At 39.1% G+C, this 14,256-nt stretch overlaps 1 protein-coding gene across 4 annotated transcripts in view; it reads left to right on the top strand.

The window, feature by feature from the left end:
- The window catches only part of CKAP5 (cytoskeleton associated protein 5), a 101,141-nt gene that overhangs the window by 16,182 nt on the left and 70,703 nt on the right, over positions 1–14,256 (top strand). For 3 of the 4 annotated variants that reach the window (XM_023215693.2, XM_023215695.2, XM_023215694.2), the window contains exons 2-4: positions 4,068–4,161; positions 6,793–6,986; positions 9,500–9,706. In XM_023215693.2, the coding sequence (XP_023071461.2) occupies positions 4,105–4,161; positions 6,793–6,986; positions 9,500–9,706 (458 nt within the window). In that variant the 5' untranslated portion in view covers positions 4,068–4,104. The remainder of the gene's footprint in view (positions 1–4,067; positions 4,162–6,792; positions 6,987–9,499; positions 9,707–14,256) is intronic. The other variant, XM_023215696.2, reaches the window with a different exon arrangement.

The following is a 14,256-nucleotide window of genomic DNA, read 5'->3' on the forward strand; positions in this document are numbered from 1 at the left end:
GCTGGGACTACAGGCGCCTGCCACCACGCCCGGCTAGTTTTTTGTATTTTTAGTAGAGACGGGATTTCACCATGTTAGCCAGGATGGTCGTCTTGATCTCCTGACCTCGTGATCCACCCGCCTCGGCCTCCCAAAGTGCTGGGATTACAGGCTTGAGCCACCGCGCCCGGCCTGTAATTACTCTTATAGATTGTCAAAATACAGGAATTTAAACTAAAAAGACACCACATTTGGGCCCATGGGTTGTAGGGAAGAGAGATAGACTGAGAAGTAAGAGACATAGGTTCTAGGCCCAGCTCTAATATTACTCATGACTTAATCTCTCTGTCCCTTACTTTTAACTGGTTTGTTAATGAGAAAATGCACAGATTTTGGGGTCTCTTTTATGATGGGATATAGTGCATATTTAATAGGAAATTTGTTATTTATTTGAACACTAAACTGAAAAATCAGACAATTTCGAATTTATTCTAAGTTCTGCCTTCATGTATAACCTTGAAAACGTTTCTTAACCTCTAGTCTACAAATAAACAATTACACCTAAACCTTTTCAGCAATAACATGGACTATATTTTTAGATCAGTGGTATATGATTATAATATTTCTGTAAAACATACTTATTTTAGCTGGCCTCCTTGTCTTTGCCTCTATTTTAGACTGGGATAAAAATCTGAGAGCTCTGAATAATTGAAATTTCTGAATATGTGTCTTTAGTAGGGACTAGATCAGATAAACCACAGCAAGCATTATATATAGTTCAGATTAATCTTATTAATGCTTCTCTTTGTTGGCAGTTTTATTTGCCCTTTAGGCATCAAACTCTATTGTGTACCAAAAACTTGGCTTCTTATATCTGTTTATAAAATCCAGATCAGTCTGCTCATCCCTATATGATACTCTAATTTTTTGAGAAACTTCCAAATGGTTTTACACAGCAGCTAGACCATTTTGCATTCACAGCAGCTGGACCATTTGGCATTCAACTTAAAAAATGCACAGATATAATAATTTTTATTGTATTTTACAGACATACCAGTATTCAGTTGGTGGGGGTGGTGGGGGAAGACTGGTCCTGAGTTTGAAAAGCACATTTTGATGAACATGTGAACTGTTTCCAGCTTTTGACTATTATGAACAACATTGCTCTGACTATCACTGTATAGGTTTTCTGGTGTAGTTTGCATCAGTTTCTAGGCTATACACCTAGGAATAGAGTTGCTGGGTTGTAGGGCATGTGTATCTGATAACGCCATACAGTTTTCTGGACTGTTAAACTATTCTGTCTCCCATCATTGCTGTATTTGAGTTCCTGCAGATTCTCTCGACTCCTTTAAATTACGCTGCTGCTGTTTCATGGCAATCCTAGGGATTTTGAAGAAAAGTCTTAGTGAAAGTTCTACATATCCTAATAAACTTTTACAATTCTATCTTTCTCTGGGATATTTTCTTCTTTGCAATGGGAGGGAAGAAGATGTAAAGGAAGAAGCATAGACTGCATCTTAGTTTAATTGCATTGCTTACCAGTTTTGTTGTTTTCGCAGGTTACTTAATCTTTATGAATCTAGTGTAAAATGAGAATATATTTCTTTCATGTAGTTGATGTTATTACAAAGTGAATTAGCATGTTTAAAAAGTACTTTGCACAGTGCCTGATTCAGAATAGATAATATCAGAGTATATATTCAGTAAACAAATATTTATTGAAAACATATTTTGTGTCAAGCCAGAACTAGGGATGGAGAATTAAGGAGGACCTCTTCTATGTTATTTTTAGTATTGAAAAATTGGCCAGCTTGGGCAACATAGTGAGACCCTATCTCTACAAAAACTAAAAAATTAGTTGGGCATGGTGACATGCGCCTGTAGTCCCAGCTACTCGGGAGACTAAAGCGAAAGAATCACTTGAACCTGGAGGCGGAGGTTGGGAGGATCACTTGAGCCCAGGACGTTAAGGTTGCAGTGAGCTATGATCACACCACTGCACTCCAGCCTGGGTGACAGAGTGAGACCCTGTCTCAAAAATGAAAAAGAAAAATTGAAAACAAATGTCCAATGGTAGGGTTGGTAATTATGGTACATTCATAAAATGGAATGCTATGTAGACTTTAAACATCATATTCTCAAATCTGGGAAAATGTTTGTGATCATATAAGAAAAATGTTATAAGAAGATTATGCCTGTCTTTTTCATATAATTTATACACTACATGTGTATTGAAAAAAAACTGGAAGGAGTCAAGTGGATACATAATTTAGTGTTCCTCATGGTTATTAGGTGGTGGTGAAATTGTTTTAATACTTATGTTTTTTCTGTAGTTACTAAATTTTCTGCAGTTAACACACATTACTTTTATAATAAGAAAAAGGTGTTGTCTAGGTAGATAGCATAGGGGTGGTTGTGGTGGCTCACCATCAGTGGGATCACTTGAGCCCAGGAGTTTGAGACCAGTCTGGGCAATATAATGAGACCTTGTCTCTACAACAGATTTCAAAATTAGCTCAGCATAGTGGTACACACTTGCAGTCCCAGCAACTCCTAGCTACTCGGGAGGCAGAGGTGTAAGGATTGCTTGAGCCCAGGATGTGGAGATTGCAGTGAGCTAAGATCGTGTTCCCTCTACTCCAGCCTGGACGACAGAGCGAGACTCTGTCTCAAAAAAAAGAAGATAGGTAGCATAAAGTTATTAAAAGGATGTTGACTATAAGCCTCACTTAAAAAAAATGGTTTACATAAAGAATACGTATAAAGGTTCATTCAGGGATTTAATTTTGTAGCCATTTATGTAAACATTGACTAGTCATGTTTGCCAGAATAAGGGAGCTTGGCAGCATCAACACTTTTACATATTGATTATTTTCTTTTATTTACTTATTTATTTATTTTGTTGAGATGGAGTCTGTCACCCAGGCTGAAGTGCAGTGGTGCGATCTCGGCTCACTGCAAGCTCCGTCTCCCGGGTTCAAGCCATTCTCCTGCCTCAGCCTCCCAAGTAGCTGGGACTACAGGCACCCACCACCATACCCGACTAATTTTTTGTATTTTTAGTAGAGATGGGGTTTCACTGTGTTAGCCAGGATGGTCTCGATCCTGACCTTGTGATCTGCCCGCCTTGGCCTCTCAAAGTGGTTGGGGTTATAGGTGTGAGCCACCGCACCTGGCCCCCATATTGATTATGTTCTGTAAGTAATTCTAGGTGAAAGTATGACTTTTTCCAAAACTTTTTTCTTGGCCTTTTAAAAGGCCAGATAGCTCAGCAATTCAGTTTTATTCTAGCTTTCTTTTATGTCTAAGAAGTTCTCATTTGTGAAAATATGTAAGCATCATTTTTTAAAAAACAAATTTTTGGTTTTTTTGAGACAGGGTCTTGCTCTGTTGCCCATGCTGGAGTGTAGTGGCATGATCACAGCTCACTGCAACTTCTGTCTCTTGGGCTCAAGCAGTCCTCCCACCTCAGCTTCCCGAGTAGCTGGGACTACAGTCACACACCACTACACCTGGCTGATTTTTGTATTTTTAGCATAGACAGGGTTTCACCATGTTGCCCAGACTTGAATATATTTATATTTATATTTTTTGAGTGACTTTATTTATTTTTTTGAGATGGAGTTTCACTCTTTGCCCAGGCTAGAATGCAGTGGGATGATTTTGGCTCACTGCAACCTCTGCCTACCAGGTTCAAGTGATTCTTCTGTCTCAGCCTCCCGAGTAGCTGGGACTGCAGGTGTGCACCACCACACCCAGCTAATTTTTGTATTTTCAGTAGAGACGGGGTTTCACCATGTTGACCAGACTGGTCTTGAACTCCTGACCTCAGGTGATATGCCCGCCTCAGCCTCCCAAAGTGCTGGGATTGCAGGCGTGAGCCACCACCATGCCCTGTCTTTTGAGTGACTTTAAAAAAAAAAAAAAAAAAAGTTATATTAATTGAATTAAGTGGGGATCTGACCAAAGAATGGGATTTTTACTCTTGTTATTGCATGAATGATAAAATAATAATCTCAGAAAAGTTATTTTTGTCTTAAGAGACTGCCTGATTGCTAAGTAGGTTTCTGCCTTTATCTGACCAGGAAATACTCTTAATTCTAAGGAAAACCTGGAAGCACAATGGGAGATGACAGTGAGTGGTTGAAACTACCAGTTGATCAGAAATGTGAACACAAGGTAAGACTCTTCTGAAATTCGATTTCAGTGTCATTGGCTTGTTTTTTCAGAAGTTATACTATCATCTTACTTAGAAGCATGTGAAAACATTGGCAGTTTCAAAAATACTGAAGCCTTGTTAGATATGTTATTTTTTCTCATTGAAAATAGGTTTCTCTAGCTCAACTAAAAATTTTTTTGGGTCTCTGGAAAGAATTCCAAGAAAAGATATTAGTGAAGTGAAAAGTAAGTGGTATCTATAAAAAGTTAGTAACTGGCTAGTTTTTTCATCTCCTTCTATATATAGTACAATATACTTCTGATACCTAAGTACTTACTAACATTTTATTATATAGAGACTTCTTTGGAGATGTGTTCTGAATTTGGCCTTAGAAATCCAACATTTTTTGGTTCTCTGATGTATATAATCTGCATTCCAGTATTTACCCTCAGAATCTGCCAATCTTTATTTTCTAGTTTAAGCTAATAAGAGACAATTTATCACATCATGTCATTATTTGGCGGGTATCCTTTCAGATTATCTTATTTTTTCCCCAACTATACCTCTAGTTTCTTTTATTTTTAATCATTTTAAAAACTACAAACATCTACCATCTGGTAGATTTTAGAATTTCATTTCTTCTTGTAAATGTAGTCTACTCAAAGTCCTCAGGTTAACCACTTTATGTTCTTGACAGTTCTTTTAAAGTTTGTTTTGAATTTGAGTACTCAAGATTTATGGTTGTTGATTATTAAAAATACTGAATAAAATATACTAACTTACACAGTTGTATACATACAGTTCTACGTATGTAGAGTAGAAATTTGGAGCCATGGTCCCTATATCCTCCACAGAACCATTCCTTCATCCTATATAATAAATTAGCCAAGGCTGAATACTGTATCAAAAATCAACATGTAGCTCTTCAAATAAGACCAGATTAACAGTGAGCTAGTTGGTTTTTATTCTAATTTGCATAGAAATTGTTGGTATGTAGTACATTAAATTGCAACAAAAATTTTGGGGCAAATTTTGGAACTTATTTAGAATCATAACTATTTATAATGCTTTTTTTTGGTAGATTATGTATTTTCTCGCTGAAAGGGGCAGACAAAATAGATAAATCTTAAAGGTTTTCCAATTTTTGAGTGGTTAATAAGTGCTAAGAGTTTTTCAATCTCGTGTGATTTGGTGCTTTTTTTTTTTCATTTTTTGAGCATTTATTATGTGTTTTTGAAACTTAAAGAATAGAGATGTTAAATCTGGTTTAGGGAATACTCATTCTACTTTATAGAATGAGGTGTTGCCCAATTAAAAAAATAAATAAATCTGGCTTACATTGATTAGTAAACGTACAACTATGATACTAATTTATGTTATACGTCACTCTAATGTTGCAGAATAGGTAATGCCTTCTTCCTAATGAACTCATCTTATAGTGGGTTAGGCAGCATTCCTTCCTTAGAAGGAACAGTTTTTTCTGTGAGCATAGCACCTGCCCCAAATTACATTTTCATTTAAACAAATAACATGTAAATTATTTCTGTTTTTCAATCATATGTTGATCCTTCTGTCTCTTTGATCTAATAGTGTAGAGGACAGACATCTAATTCTTCACTAATGCCTAACACAGTAAATGCAAATTTGATCATCCCACAAACTAACTTCTCATTTAACTGCCCCCAAATCATTTCATTGCTTTCCCATTGATCTTAGAATAATGAGTGGAATCTTTCCTTTGGCCTTCATAGTCCTGCATGGTCTGGCCTTTTCCAGTCCTCTCCAGCTTATTTTGTACCATGCTCCCCTTCTCTTTCTTTATAGGAGTGGGAAATACCATATTCCCTGCTGCCATAGGGCCTTGGAGTATACTGTTCCTTCTGGAATGTTCTTTCTCCCCCTTTGCCACTCTTTCTTGATTAGTCCCTATTTGTCTTTCAGGGCTCAGCTCAATTACTGTTTCTCAGGAAAATTTTTCTTAACACTGAGACAAAGCCTTTTATAATATATACTTTCATAGCACCAAGTTGCTTCTCCTTTGTAGTACTTAATGTTTTGTTAATTTTAAACTTATTTGTAAGATAGCTTAATGTCCCCTCCTGCTGGAGTGTAAGCTCCACAAGGGCCAGAGCTGAATTGATTTTTGTTTATTAAACACCTGTTTAATAAATTAATGAAAAAAGAATACTTCAGTAAAAATGTCTGAAATCTACTGGCTGAAATTAATATACAGTGTAATATAAAGCTGCCTAATGATTATACAAAAATAGAACCAAAAAACAGCATATACTTTGGAGATGGGGCAGTTTCATCGGGGTGATTTCTCATGTTTGAGTTGTCACATCTTTAATACAATATTATAAAGAAGTAATAACTAATTCTTAGATACAATGTGAGATTCATTTATAATAGCCTATTATGAATGGCAGAGTATCATAAACACTAAACACTTGTAAGAAGTTTATTAGCTAATCTTTTTTGAAAACTGCCAATTTCTTAAACTCTTTTATTGTTTCCAGTCATGGGGTCCTTTGTTCACATTACCTGATGTGGGGTATTCATTTTTACTCTCACACCCTCCTGCTCAAATTAACAGTAGATGATAATATCATTAAATTGTGTTTTGTTTCAAAATACTACTTTTCTTTTAGCTGTGGAAAGCAAGGTTAAGTGGGTATGAAGAGGCCCTGAAGATCTTCCAGAAAATAAAGGATGAAAAGAGCCCAGAATGGTCCAAATTTTTAGGATTGATCAAAAAATTTGTCACTGATTCCAATGCAGTGGTTCAATTGAAAGGATTAGAAGCTGCACTGGTTTACGTTGAAAATGCGCATGTAGCAGGAAAGTAAGTACTTTCTTTCCAACTTTACTGATAAAAACCCCTGTTTGGTGTTACATAAGTTATATGTGTTTGTAGATCATTGTCCTTAGTTATTAAGCAGTTTTAGAATAGATGAATTTTATTACTTTCATACTTTCTCTTTTTTTTTTTTTGAGACGGAGTCTCGTTCTGTCGCCCAGGCTGGAGTGCAGTGGCCAGATCTCAGCTCACTGCAAGCTCCGCCTCCCGGGTTTACGCCATTCTCCTGCCTCAGCCTCCCGAGTAGCTGGGACTACAGGCGCCCGCCACCGCGCCCGGCTAGTTTTTTGTATTTTTTAGTAGAGACGGGGTTTCACCACGTTAGCCAGGATGGTCTTGATCTCCTGACCTCGTGATCCGCCTGTCTCGGCCTCCCAAAGTGCTGGGATTACAGGCTTGAGCCACCGCGCCCGGCCTCACAGTTTCTTAATACTTGTTTTCATTCAGTCTTTATTCCCCGAAATCTAAATGGTACATGAGATCTGTAGAGGAGTAAATTAGAAATAATATTTTGAGAGTTTACTTTAAGGTTTGATGACCAAGTGGTTTTCCTTTTAAGCTTTTTTTTTTTTTTTTTTTTTTTGAGGCAGAGTCTCGCTCTGTTGCCCGGGCTGGAGTACTGTGGCCGGATCTCAGCTCACTGCAAGCTCCGCCTCCTGGGTTCACGCCATTCTCCTGCCTCAGCCTCCTGAGCAGCTGGGACTACAGGCGCCCGCCACCTCGCCCAGCTAGTTTTTTGTATTTTTTAGTAGAGACGGGGTTTCACCGTGTGTTAGCCAGGATGGTCTCGATCTCCTGACCTCGTGATCCGCCCGTCTCGGCTTCCCAAAGTGCTGGGATTACAGGCTTGAGCCACCGTGCCCAGCCCCTTTTAAGCTTTTTGTATGGGAATTATTCTAAACTAAAAGGAAGAGTCAGTAAACTTCAAAAATAAACTGAGAGATTGTCAGTAAAGGAATTATCAGAATTTCACTGAAGAGATTTGGGCATTATAAAAAACTAAATTTTTTACAAGGGTTCTTAGGTGATGTTAGAATCATCTCCCTGTGTTCATTAGGCATTTTTATTTCTTGGGGGAGGTAATGCTTACTAAACAACCTCAATGACTCCTGGCCTGTTTAACTTGATCTGTGAATGACAGATTTCTAGTCATCCTACTATCCCATACCTCATAGACCTGATTTTCCTAACTCGAGTCTCTGGGTTATTGAAAGGAACCCTCCATACGAAAAAAAAAGTCGAAACACTTGACTTAATTGCACAAGAAATACATACTTGACTTAACTTCAAAGATTATACCAGTAAAGATCATCATTAATTCGACAATTTGGTTAACTGGCATCACTGGGTTTCCTTTACCATTAGCAAAGCTATCACTTTTTAATTTCTCTTCTGATACCAGAAGCTATTTTTTGATAAATACTGCATGTAATCTCAACCCACTCAGTTCTTCTAATTCCCAGTAGTATAGGTTTCATTTCATTTAGAAGAGATTCAAAGCAGTAAAGTTATTGTAAAGTCTTATTAAGGAGTCAAGAGTAGTCTTTTGTTATTAAAGGTACATATCCATTCCCTCTGTGAAGAAATCCTCTTTTCCTAAAAAGTGTTAAAAACGACTTAAAAAAATTTTGCCCAGATGCAGTGGCATGTGCCTATAGTCCTAGCTACTCAGGAGGCTGAGGCAGGAAGATCGCTTGAGCCCAGGAGTTTAAGGTTACAATGAGCTATAATCCCACTACTGCACTCCAACTGGGTGACAGCACAAGATCCTCTCTTTTTTTTTTTTTGAAACAGAGTTTTGCACTTGTTGCCCAGGCTGGAGTGCAATGACGCGATCTTGGCTCACCACAACCTCCACCTCCCAGGTTCAAGCGATTCTCCTGCCTCAGCCTCCTGAGTAGCTGGGATTACAGGCATGCGCCACCACACCCGGGTAATTTTGTATTTTTAGTAGAGACGAGGTTTCACCATTTTGGTCAGGCTGGTCTTGAACTCCTGACCTCAGGTGATCCGCCCGTCTCAGCCTCCCAAAGTGCTGGGATTACAGGCATGAGCCACTGCACCCGACTGAACCTGTCTCTTTAAAAAACAAACAAACAAATAAATAAATAAATAAATAAAAATCAAGCATTCTGTAACCCTACTTTTGTAAAATATATTTGTATGTCCATATACACACACACTTAGAGAAAGGTCTGGAAGGAGGGATATCAAAAAGTTGAAAGAAGTTTTCTCTGGGTGGTGGAATATCAAGGGATCTTTACTTTTTTGTTTGAATGTTCTATATTTATAAACTGTTACTATGTCTGCTATGACATGTCTTAAAATTTTATGGTTAACGTAAGTTTTTAAAATATTCTTGAACATAAATTTAAAAATTAAAGACTCATTTACTGTATTTCTAGCATTTGTAAAAGTATTTGTACACCCCTTTTCCATGACCATTTTCCAATTCTTACTACTGAAGTGGGGTCTTTGTTCTTTATAATATGTTACAGAACCACAGGAGAAGTTGTGTCAGGTGTTGTAAGTAAAGTATTCAACCAACCTAAAGCCAAAGCCAAGGAGCTGGGCATAGAGATCTGTCTTATGTACATAGAGATTGAGAAAGGAGAGGCTGTGCAAGAAGAGCTCTTGAAAGGCTTGGACAATAAGAATCCCAAGATCATAGTGGCCTGTGTAGAGACACTGAGGAAAGCCTTAAGGTAAGACTTGTTTTAGTTCTGTTAACTAGAGCAATGGTCCCCAACCTTTTTGGCACCAGGGACCCGTTTCATGGAAGATAGTTTTTCCACGGAAGAATTGTGTGTTGCGGATGGGGGATGGTTTTGAGATGAAACTGTTCCACCTCAAAAGGAGTATGCACATCCCTCACATGTGCAGTTCGCAGTAGGGTTCACACTCGTATGAGAACCTTAATGCTTTGCTGATCCGGCAGGAGGCAGAGCTCAGGTGGTCATGCTTGCTTGGCAGCTGTTCACCTCCTGCTCTGTGTCTGGTTCCTAACAGACCACTGTACTGCTCCACAGCCCAGCGGTTAGGGACCCCTGAACTAGAGTATCTCAGTTGAGTTTGGATTCCTGGTTTAAACAGAAATGGAAACTGCAGAATTTGACTTAGCATGCCAAAACAAGCAAGAAAAGTGACCTGAGCAAGGAAAGTCATTCCCCAAGTGTGACTAATTTTAGCCTTCAAGTGTGTTGTGTAGTTATTTTATCTGCATCCCTTTCTAATGAAGATGAATAGAGATTTCTGACCTGTTATCAGATTAAGAATTGGGCTTTTCAACTGAGGGCAGTGGCTCATGCCTGTAATCCAAGCACTTTGGAAGGCCGAGTTAGGAGGATCACTTGGGGCCAGGAGCTTAAGACCAGCCTGGGCAAGATGGCGAGACCCTGCCACTATAAAAAAGAAGCTGAGGGCCGGGTGCGGTGGCTCACACCTGTAATCCCAGCACTTTGGGAGGCTGAGGTGGGTGGATCACAAGGTCAGGAGATCGAGACCATCCTGGCTAACACAGTGAAATCCCGTCTCCACTAAAAATACCAAAAGTTAGCTGGGCGTGGTGGCGGGCGCCTGTAGTCCCAGCTACTTGGGAGGCTGAGGCAGGAGAATGGCAAGAACCCAGGAGGCAGAGCTTGCAGTGAGCCGAGATTGCGCCACTGCACTCCAGCCTGGGTGACAGAACGAGACTCTGTCTCTTAAAAAAAAAAAAAGAAGAAGCTGAGGTAGGGAGGATTCCTTGAGTCTAGAAGTTCTAGGCTGCACTGAGCTGTGATTGTGCCACTGCAATTCAGCCTGGGTGAGAGAGCAAGACCCTGTCTCTTTAAAAAATAAATATGGCCAGGCTCAGTGGCTCACTCCTGTAATCCCAGCACTTTGGGAGGCCGAGGCAGGCAGATCTCAAGGTCGGGAGTTTGAGACCAGCCTGGCCAACATGGTGAAACCTGTCTCTACTAAAAATAAAAAAATTAGCTGCGCATGGTGGCGCGTGCCTGTAATTGTAGCTACTCGGAAGGCTGCAGCAGGAGAATCACTTGAACCTGGGAGACAGAGGTTGCAGTGACCCGAGATCACACCACTGCACTACAGCCTGGGCGACAGAGCAAGACTCAAAAATATATAAATAAATACATTTAAAAAATTGGCCTTTTGGTGGAAAAGCACTGCAAAAAAAAAGTACTGGCCTTTTGTTGGAAAACTACTCCTCAGGGTATTTAAGCAGCTCTTTTTCTCTTGTTATCTTAAGTATAGACTTTCGAAGTCTATACTTTGAGATGTTGGCTAAAGATATAGTTTATGGACTAAAGCAAACCTTTATTTAGGTGCCTTTTTAGTAAAGTAGAAGCAAATGCTATATGCCTTTAAAGAGAATCACAGTGAAAGCAAATAGAACAGTAACATTTACTCTTATGTAGTAAATTCTTTTCAACCCTAGACTTCCTTGTTGTTTGGCCATGAAATTTTTCATGAATAGGATCTCTTTCAGGAACAAGTGGCTGTAATTTGCTGTGGAAATCTGAATTAGACAGATCACTAGTTTGTTCAGATTTGGCAGTTCTTCTAATCTGATATCCTGTCCCCAAGTACTGTCTATATGAGATATTTTAGAAAGCGGCTATAGTGAAACGCTCACAGAATGAAGATCATCCACCTCACCTCTCGTGATTTTGTGTATGACCTACATCTTGGAGAAAAATGTTTCCTTTGGTGTTTATCTTCTGTGAAAGTATAAAAACTCTTGAATTTTGTTGAACGATCTTTGATTTATAGGTCTTTAATATTATGTTTGCTTTGTTCATAATGTACTTTTATAAAATTTGACTTGCTTAGATTTTTACGTGAATGAAGTTTCCTTGTTTCTAGCCAATTATGGTATAGCAAGCAGATGTTTTTCTGAGTAGTAACAGTATGCTCATTCTATTGTCTTAGAAATTTAGTGACTTGTCTTAGTTATCAGAACTATACTTATATCAATAAATCTTTTACGTCCTTAGTGGTGTCTGAATTTAAAAAATATACTATAATCTTTGGTGTTTTTGTTTTGTTTTGTTTTTTGAGACAAGGTCTCGCCCTGTCACCCAGACTGGAGTACAGTGGTGCGATCTCAGCTCACTGTACCCTCCGCCCCTGGGTTCAAGTGATTCTTGTGCCTCAAGCCTCCTGAGTAGCTGGGACTACAGGTGAGCACCACCATGCCCAGCTAATTTTTGTATTTTTAATAGAGATGGGGTTTCACCATGTTGTTCAGGCTGGTCTGGAACTCCTGGCATCAAGTGATCCCACCTCGGCCTCCCAAAGTGCCGGGATTACAGATGTGAGCAACCGCACCTGGCCTATAATCTTCTAGGTTTAAATTGTAAGTTTCTAGTCTGGAGTGCTGTGTACTCTGGTTATTTCATTTTTTAGCTAAACTGGGAAAATAAGGGTAGGATAATAACAAGTTAGGTATATCTCATGTTTTCCTCATAGATATTGTTATGTATCCCATCCCTGTGTGATTCTTTATTTGTCCTAAAGCATTTCGGAATCTATAGTTTAACTAGGTAGCTCTCTGGGACCCTCAAGAACCCTGAGGCCAAACTGCTTGATCCTGGGTTCCAGAGCTTGCTAAAGCTTTGTTAGTGAGAGCTTCAGGTGACCAGAAACATTTGTGGTACCTAAAACAGGTTTCTAGTACCCTTTTGTGTTTTCTATAGTGATATGTTTAGTATCAAAATTAGGTTTTGTTTTATTAAGGTGTCTATTTTCCATGTGGACTTGCTCCATCTTTTTTTTCTTTACAGAAGTAGGCCTATAAGGAAAAAAGAGTCAGATGAAACAGTTATAATATATAGGAAGATTTAAGAAATCTCAAATGTTAGGTTCTTCGGGCACCATGTTAAATATCACTAAAACAAAATGGTTTATTGCTACTATAATTTCTCATTTTTTCTTTAATCGGCTGAGCCAAATATAAAGGCATTTTAAAAGAAATGTTAGAGATTATGTAGGTTATTCTTATGATATTTATACTTAAACTATATTGCATAGCCAGGTATCTTACTAAAAATTCTTTTTTTATTGCGCCTGTAGTCCCACCTCCTCAGGAGGCAAGAAAATTACTTGAGTCCAGGGGGTGACGCTGCAGTGAGCTATGATTGTGCCACTGTATTCCAGCCTGGGTAACAGAGTAAGAAACTATCTCAATAATAATAATAATGATGATGATGATGATGATTAAGGCCAGGAGCAGTGGCTCATTCCTGTATTGTCGTAGCACTTTGGGTTGGGAGGCTGAGGCAGGCAGATTGCCTGAGCCCAGGATTTCAAGACCAGCCTAGGCAACAAGGAGAAACTCCGTCTCTGCAAAAAATACAAAAAAAAAACCAGCTGGGCATGGTGGTGCACCTCTATAGTCTCAGCTGCTTGGGGCACTGAGTCTGGAGAACAGCTTGAGCAGGGGAGGTCAAGGCTGCAGTGAGCTGTGATCACACTACTGCATTCCAGCCTGGATGACATAGTGAGACCCTATCTCCAAAAAATTAAAAACAAAAACCAAGAAAAAAAAATCGCTGGAGTACACTAGTAGCTATTACTGAATAATTTTGTTGCATTTGCTCACATGAGATAAATTTCTGCACATTAGATAATAGAAAAATAATATATTTGGGTCCTACTACTCATACAGAATTTCAGTGTTCTTTCATAAATAAATCTCTTCTGCTCTAGAATTTGATACTCAGAAATGTTAATAGTGATATTAGATAGCTAAAATTGGCCAGTTGGGAATGTGGAAATGTAATCTATGACAGATATGTAAGGTTAAATACGCTTTTTTTCTTTTTTGGAGATGGAGCCTTGCTCTGTTGCCCAGGCTGGAGTGCAGTGGCGCCATCTCGGCACACTGTAACCTCTACCTCCCGGTTTCAGGTGATTCTTCCACCTCAGCCTCCCAAGTAACTGGGGTTACAGGCACCCACCATCATGCCTGGCTAATTTTTGTGTTTTTATAGGGACGGGGTTTCCCCATATTGGCCAGGCTGGCCTTGAACTTCTGACCCCAGGTGATCTACCCGCCTCGCCATCCCAAAATGCTGAGATTACAGGTGTGAACCACTGCGCCCGGCAAAATATGCTTTTTGAAAGAAGTCAAAATGCAACTATTTTCCCCATAAAAAACTGACGCAGTGAAAGATTTAAGATGCCCAGAGTTATAGTGTGATAGCCACAAAGTCAGGAACAAAATACTGGCAGGATTTGTGATCTATCTAGG

This window comes from Piliocolobus tephrosceles, chromosome 13, assembly GCF_002776525.5.
Source record: "Piliocolobus tephrosceles isolate RC106 chromosome 13, ASM277652v3, whole genome shotgun sequence".
NCBI classification, from domain to species: Eukaryota; Metazoa; Chordata; class Mammalia; order Primates; family Cercopithecidae; genus Piliocolobus; species Piliocolobus tephrosceles.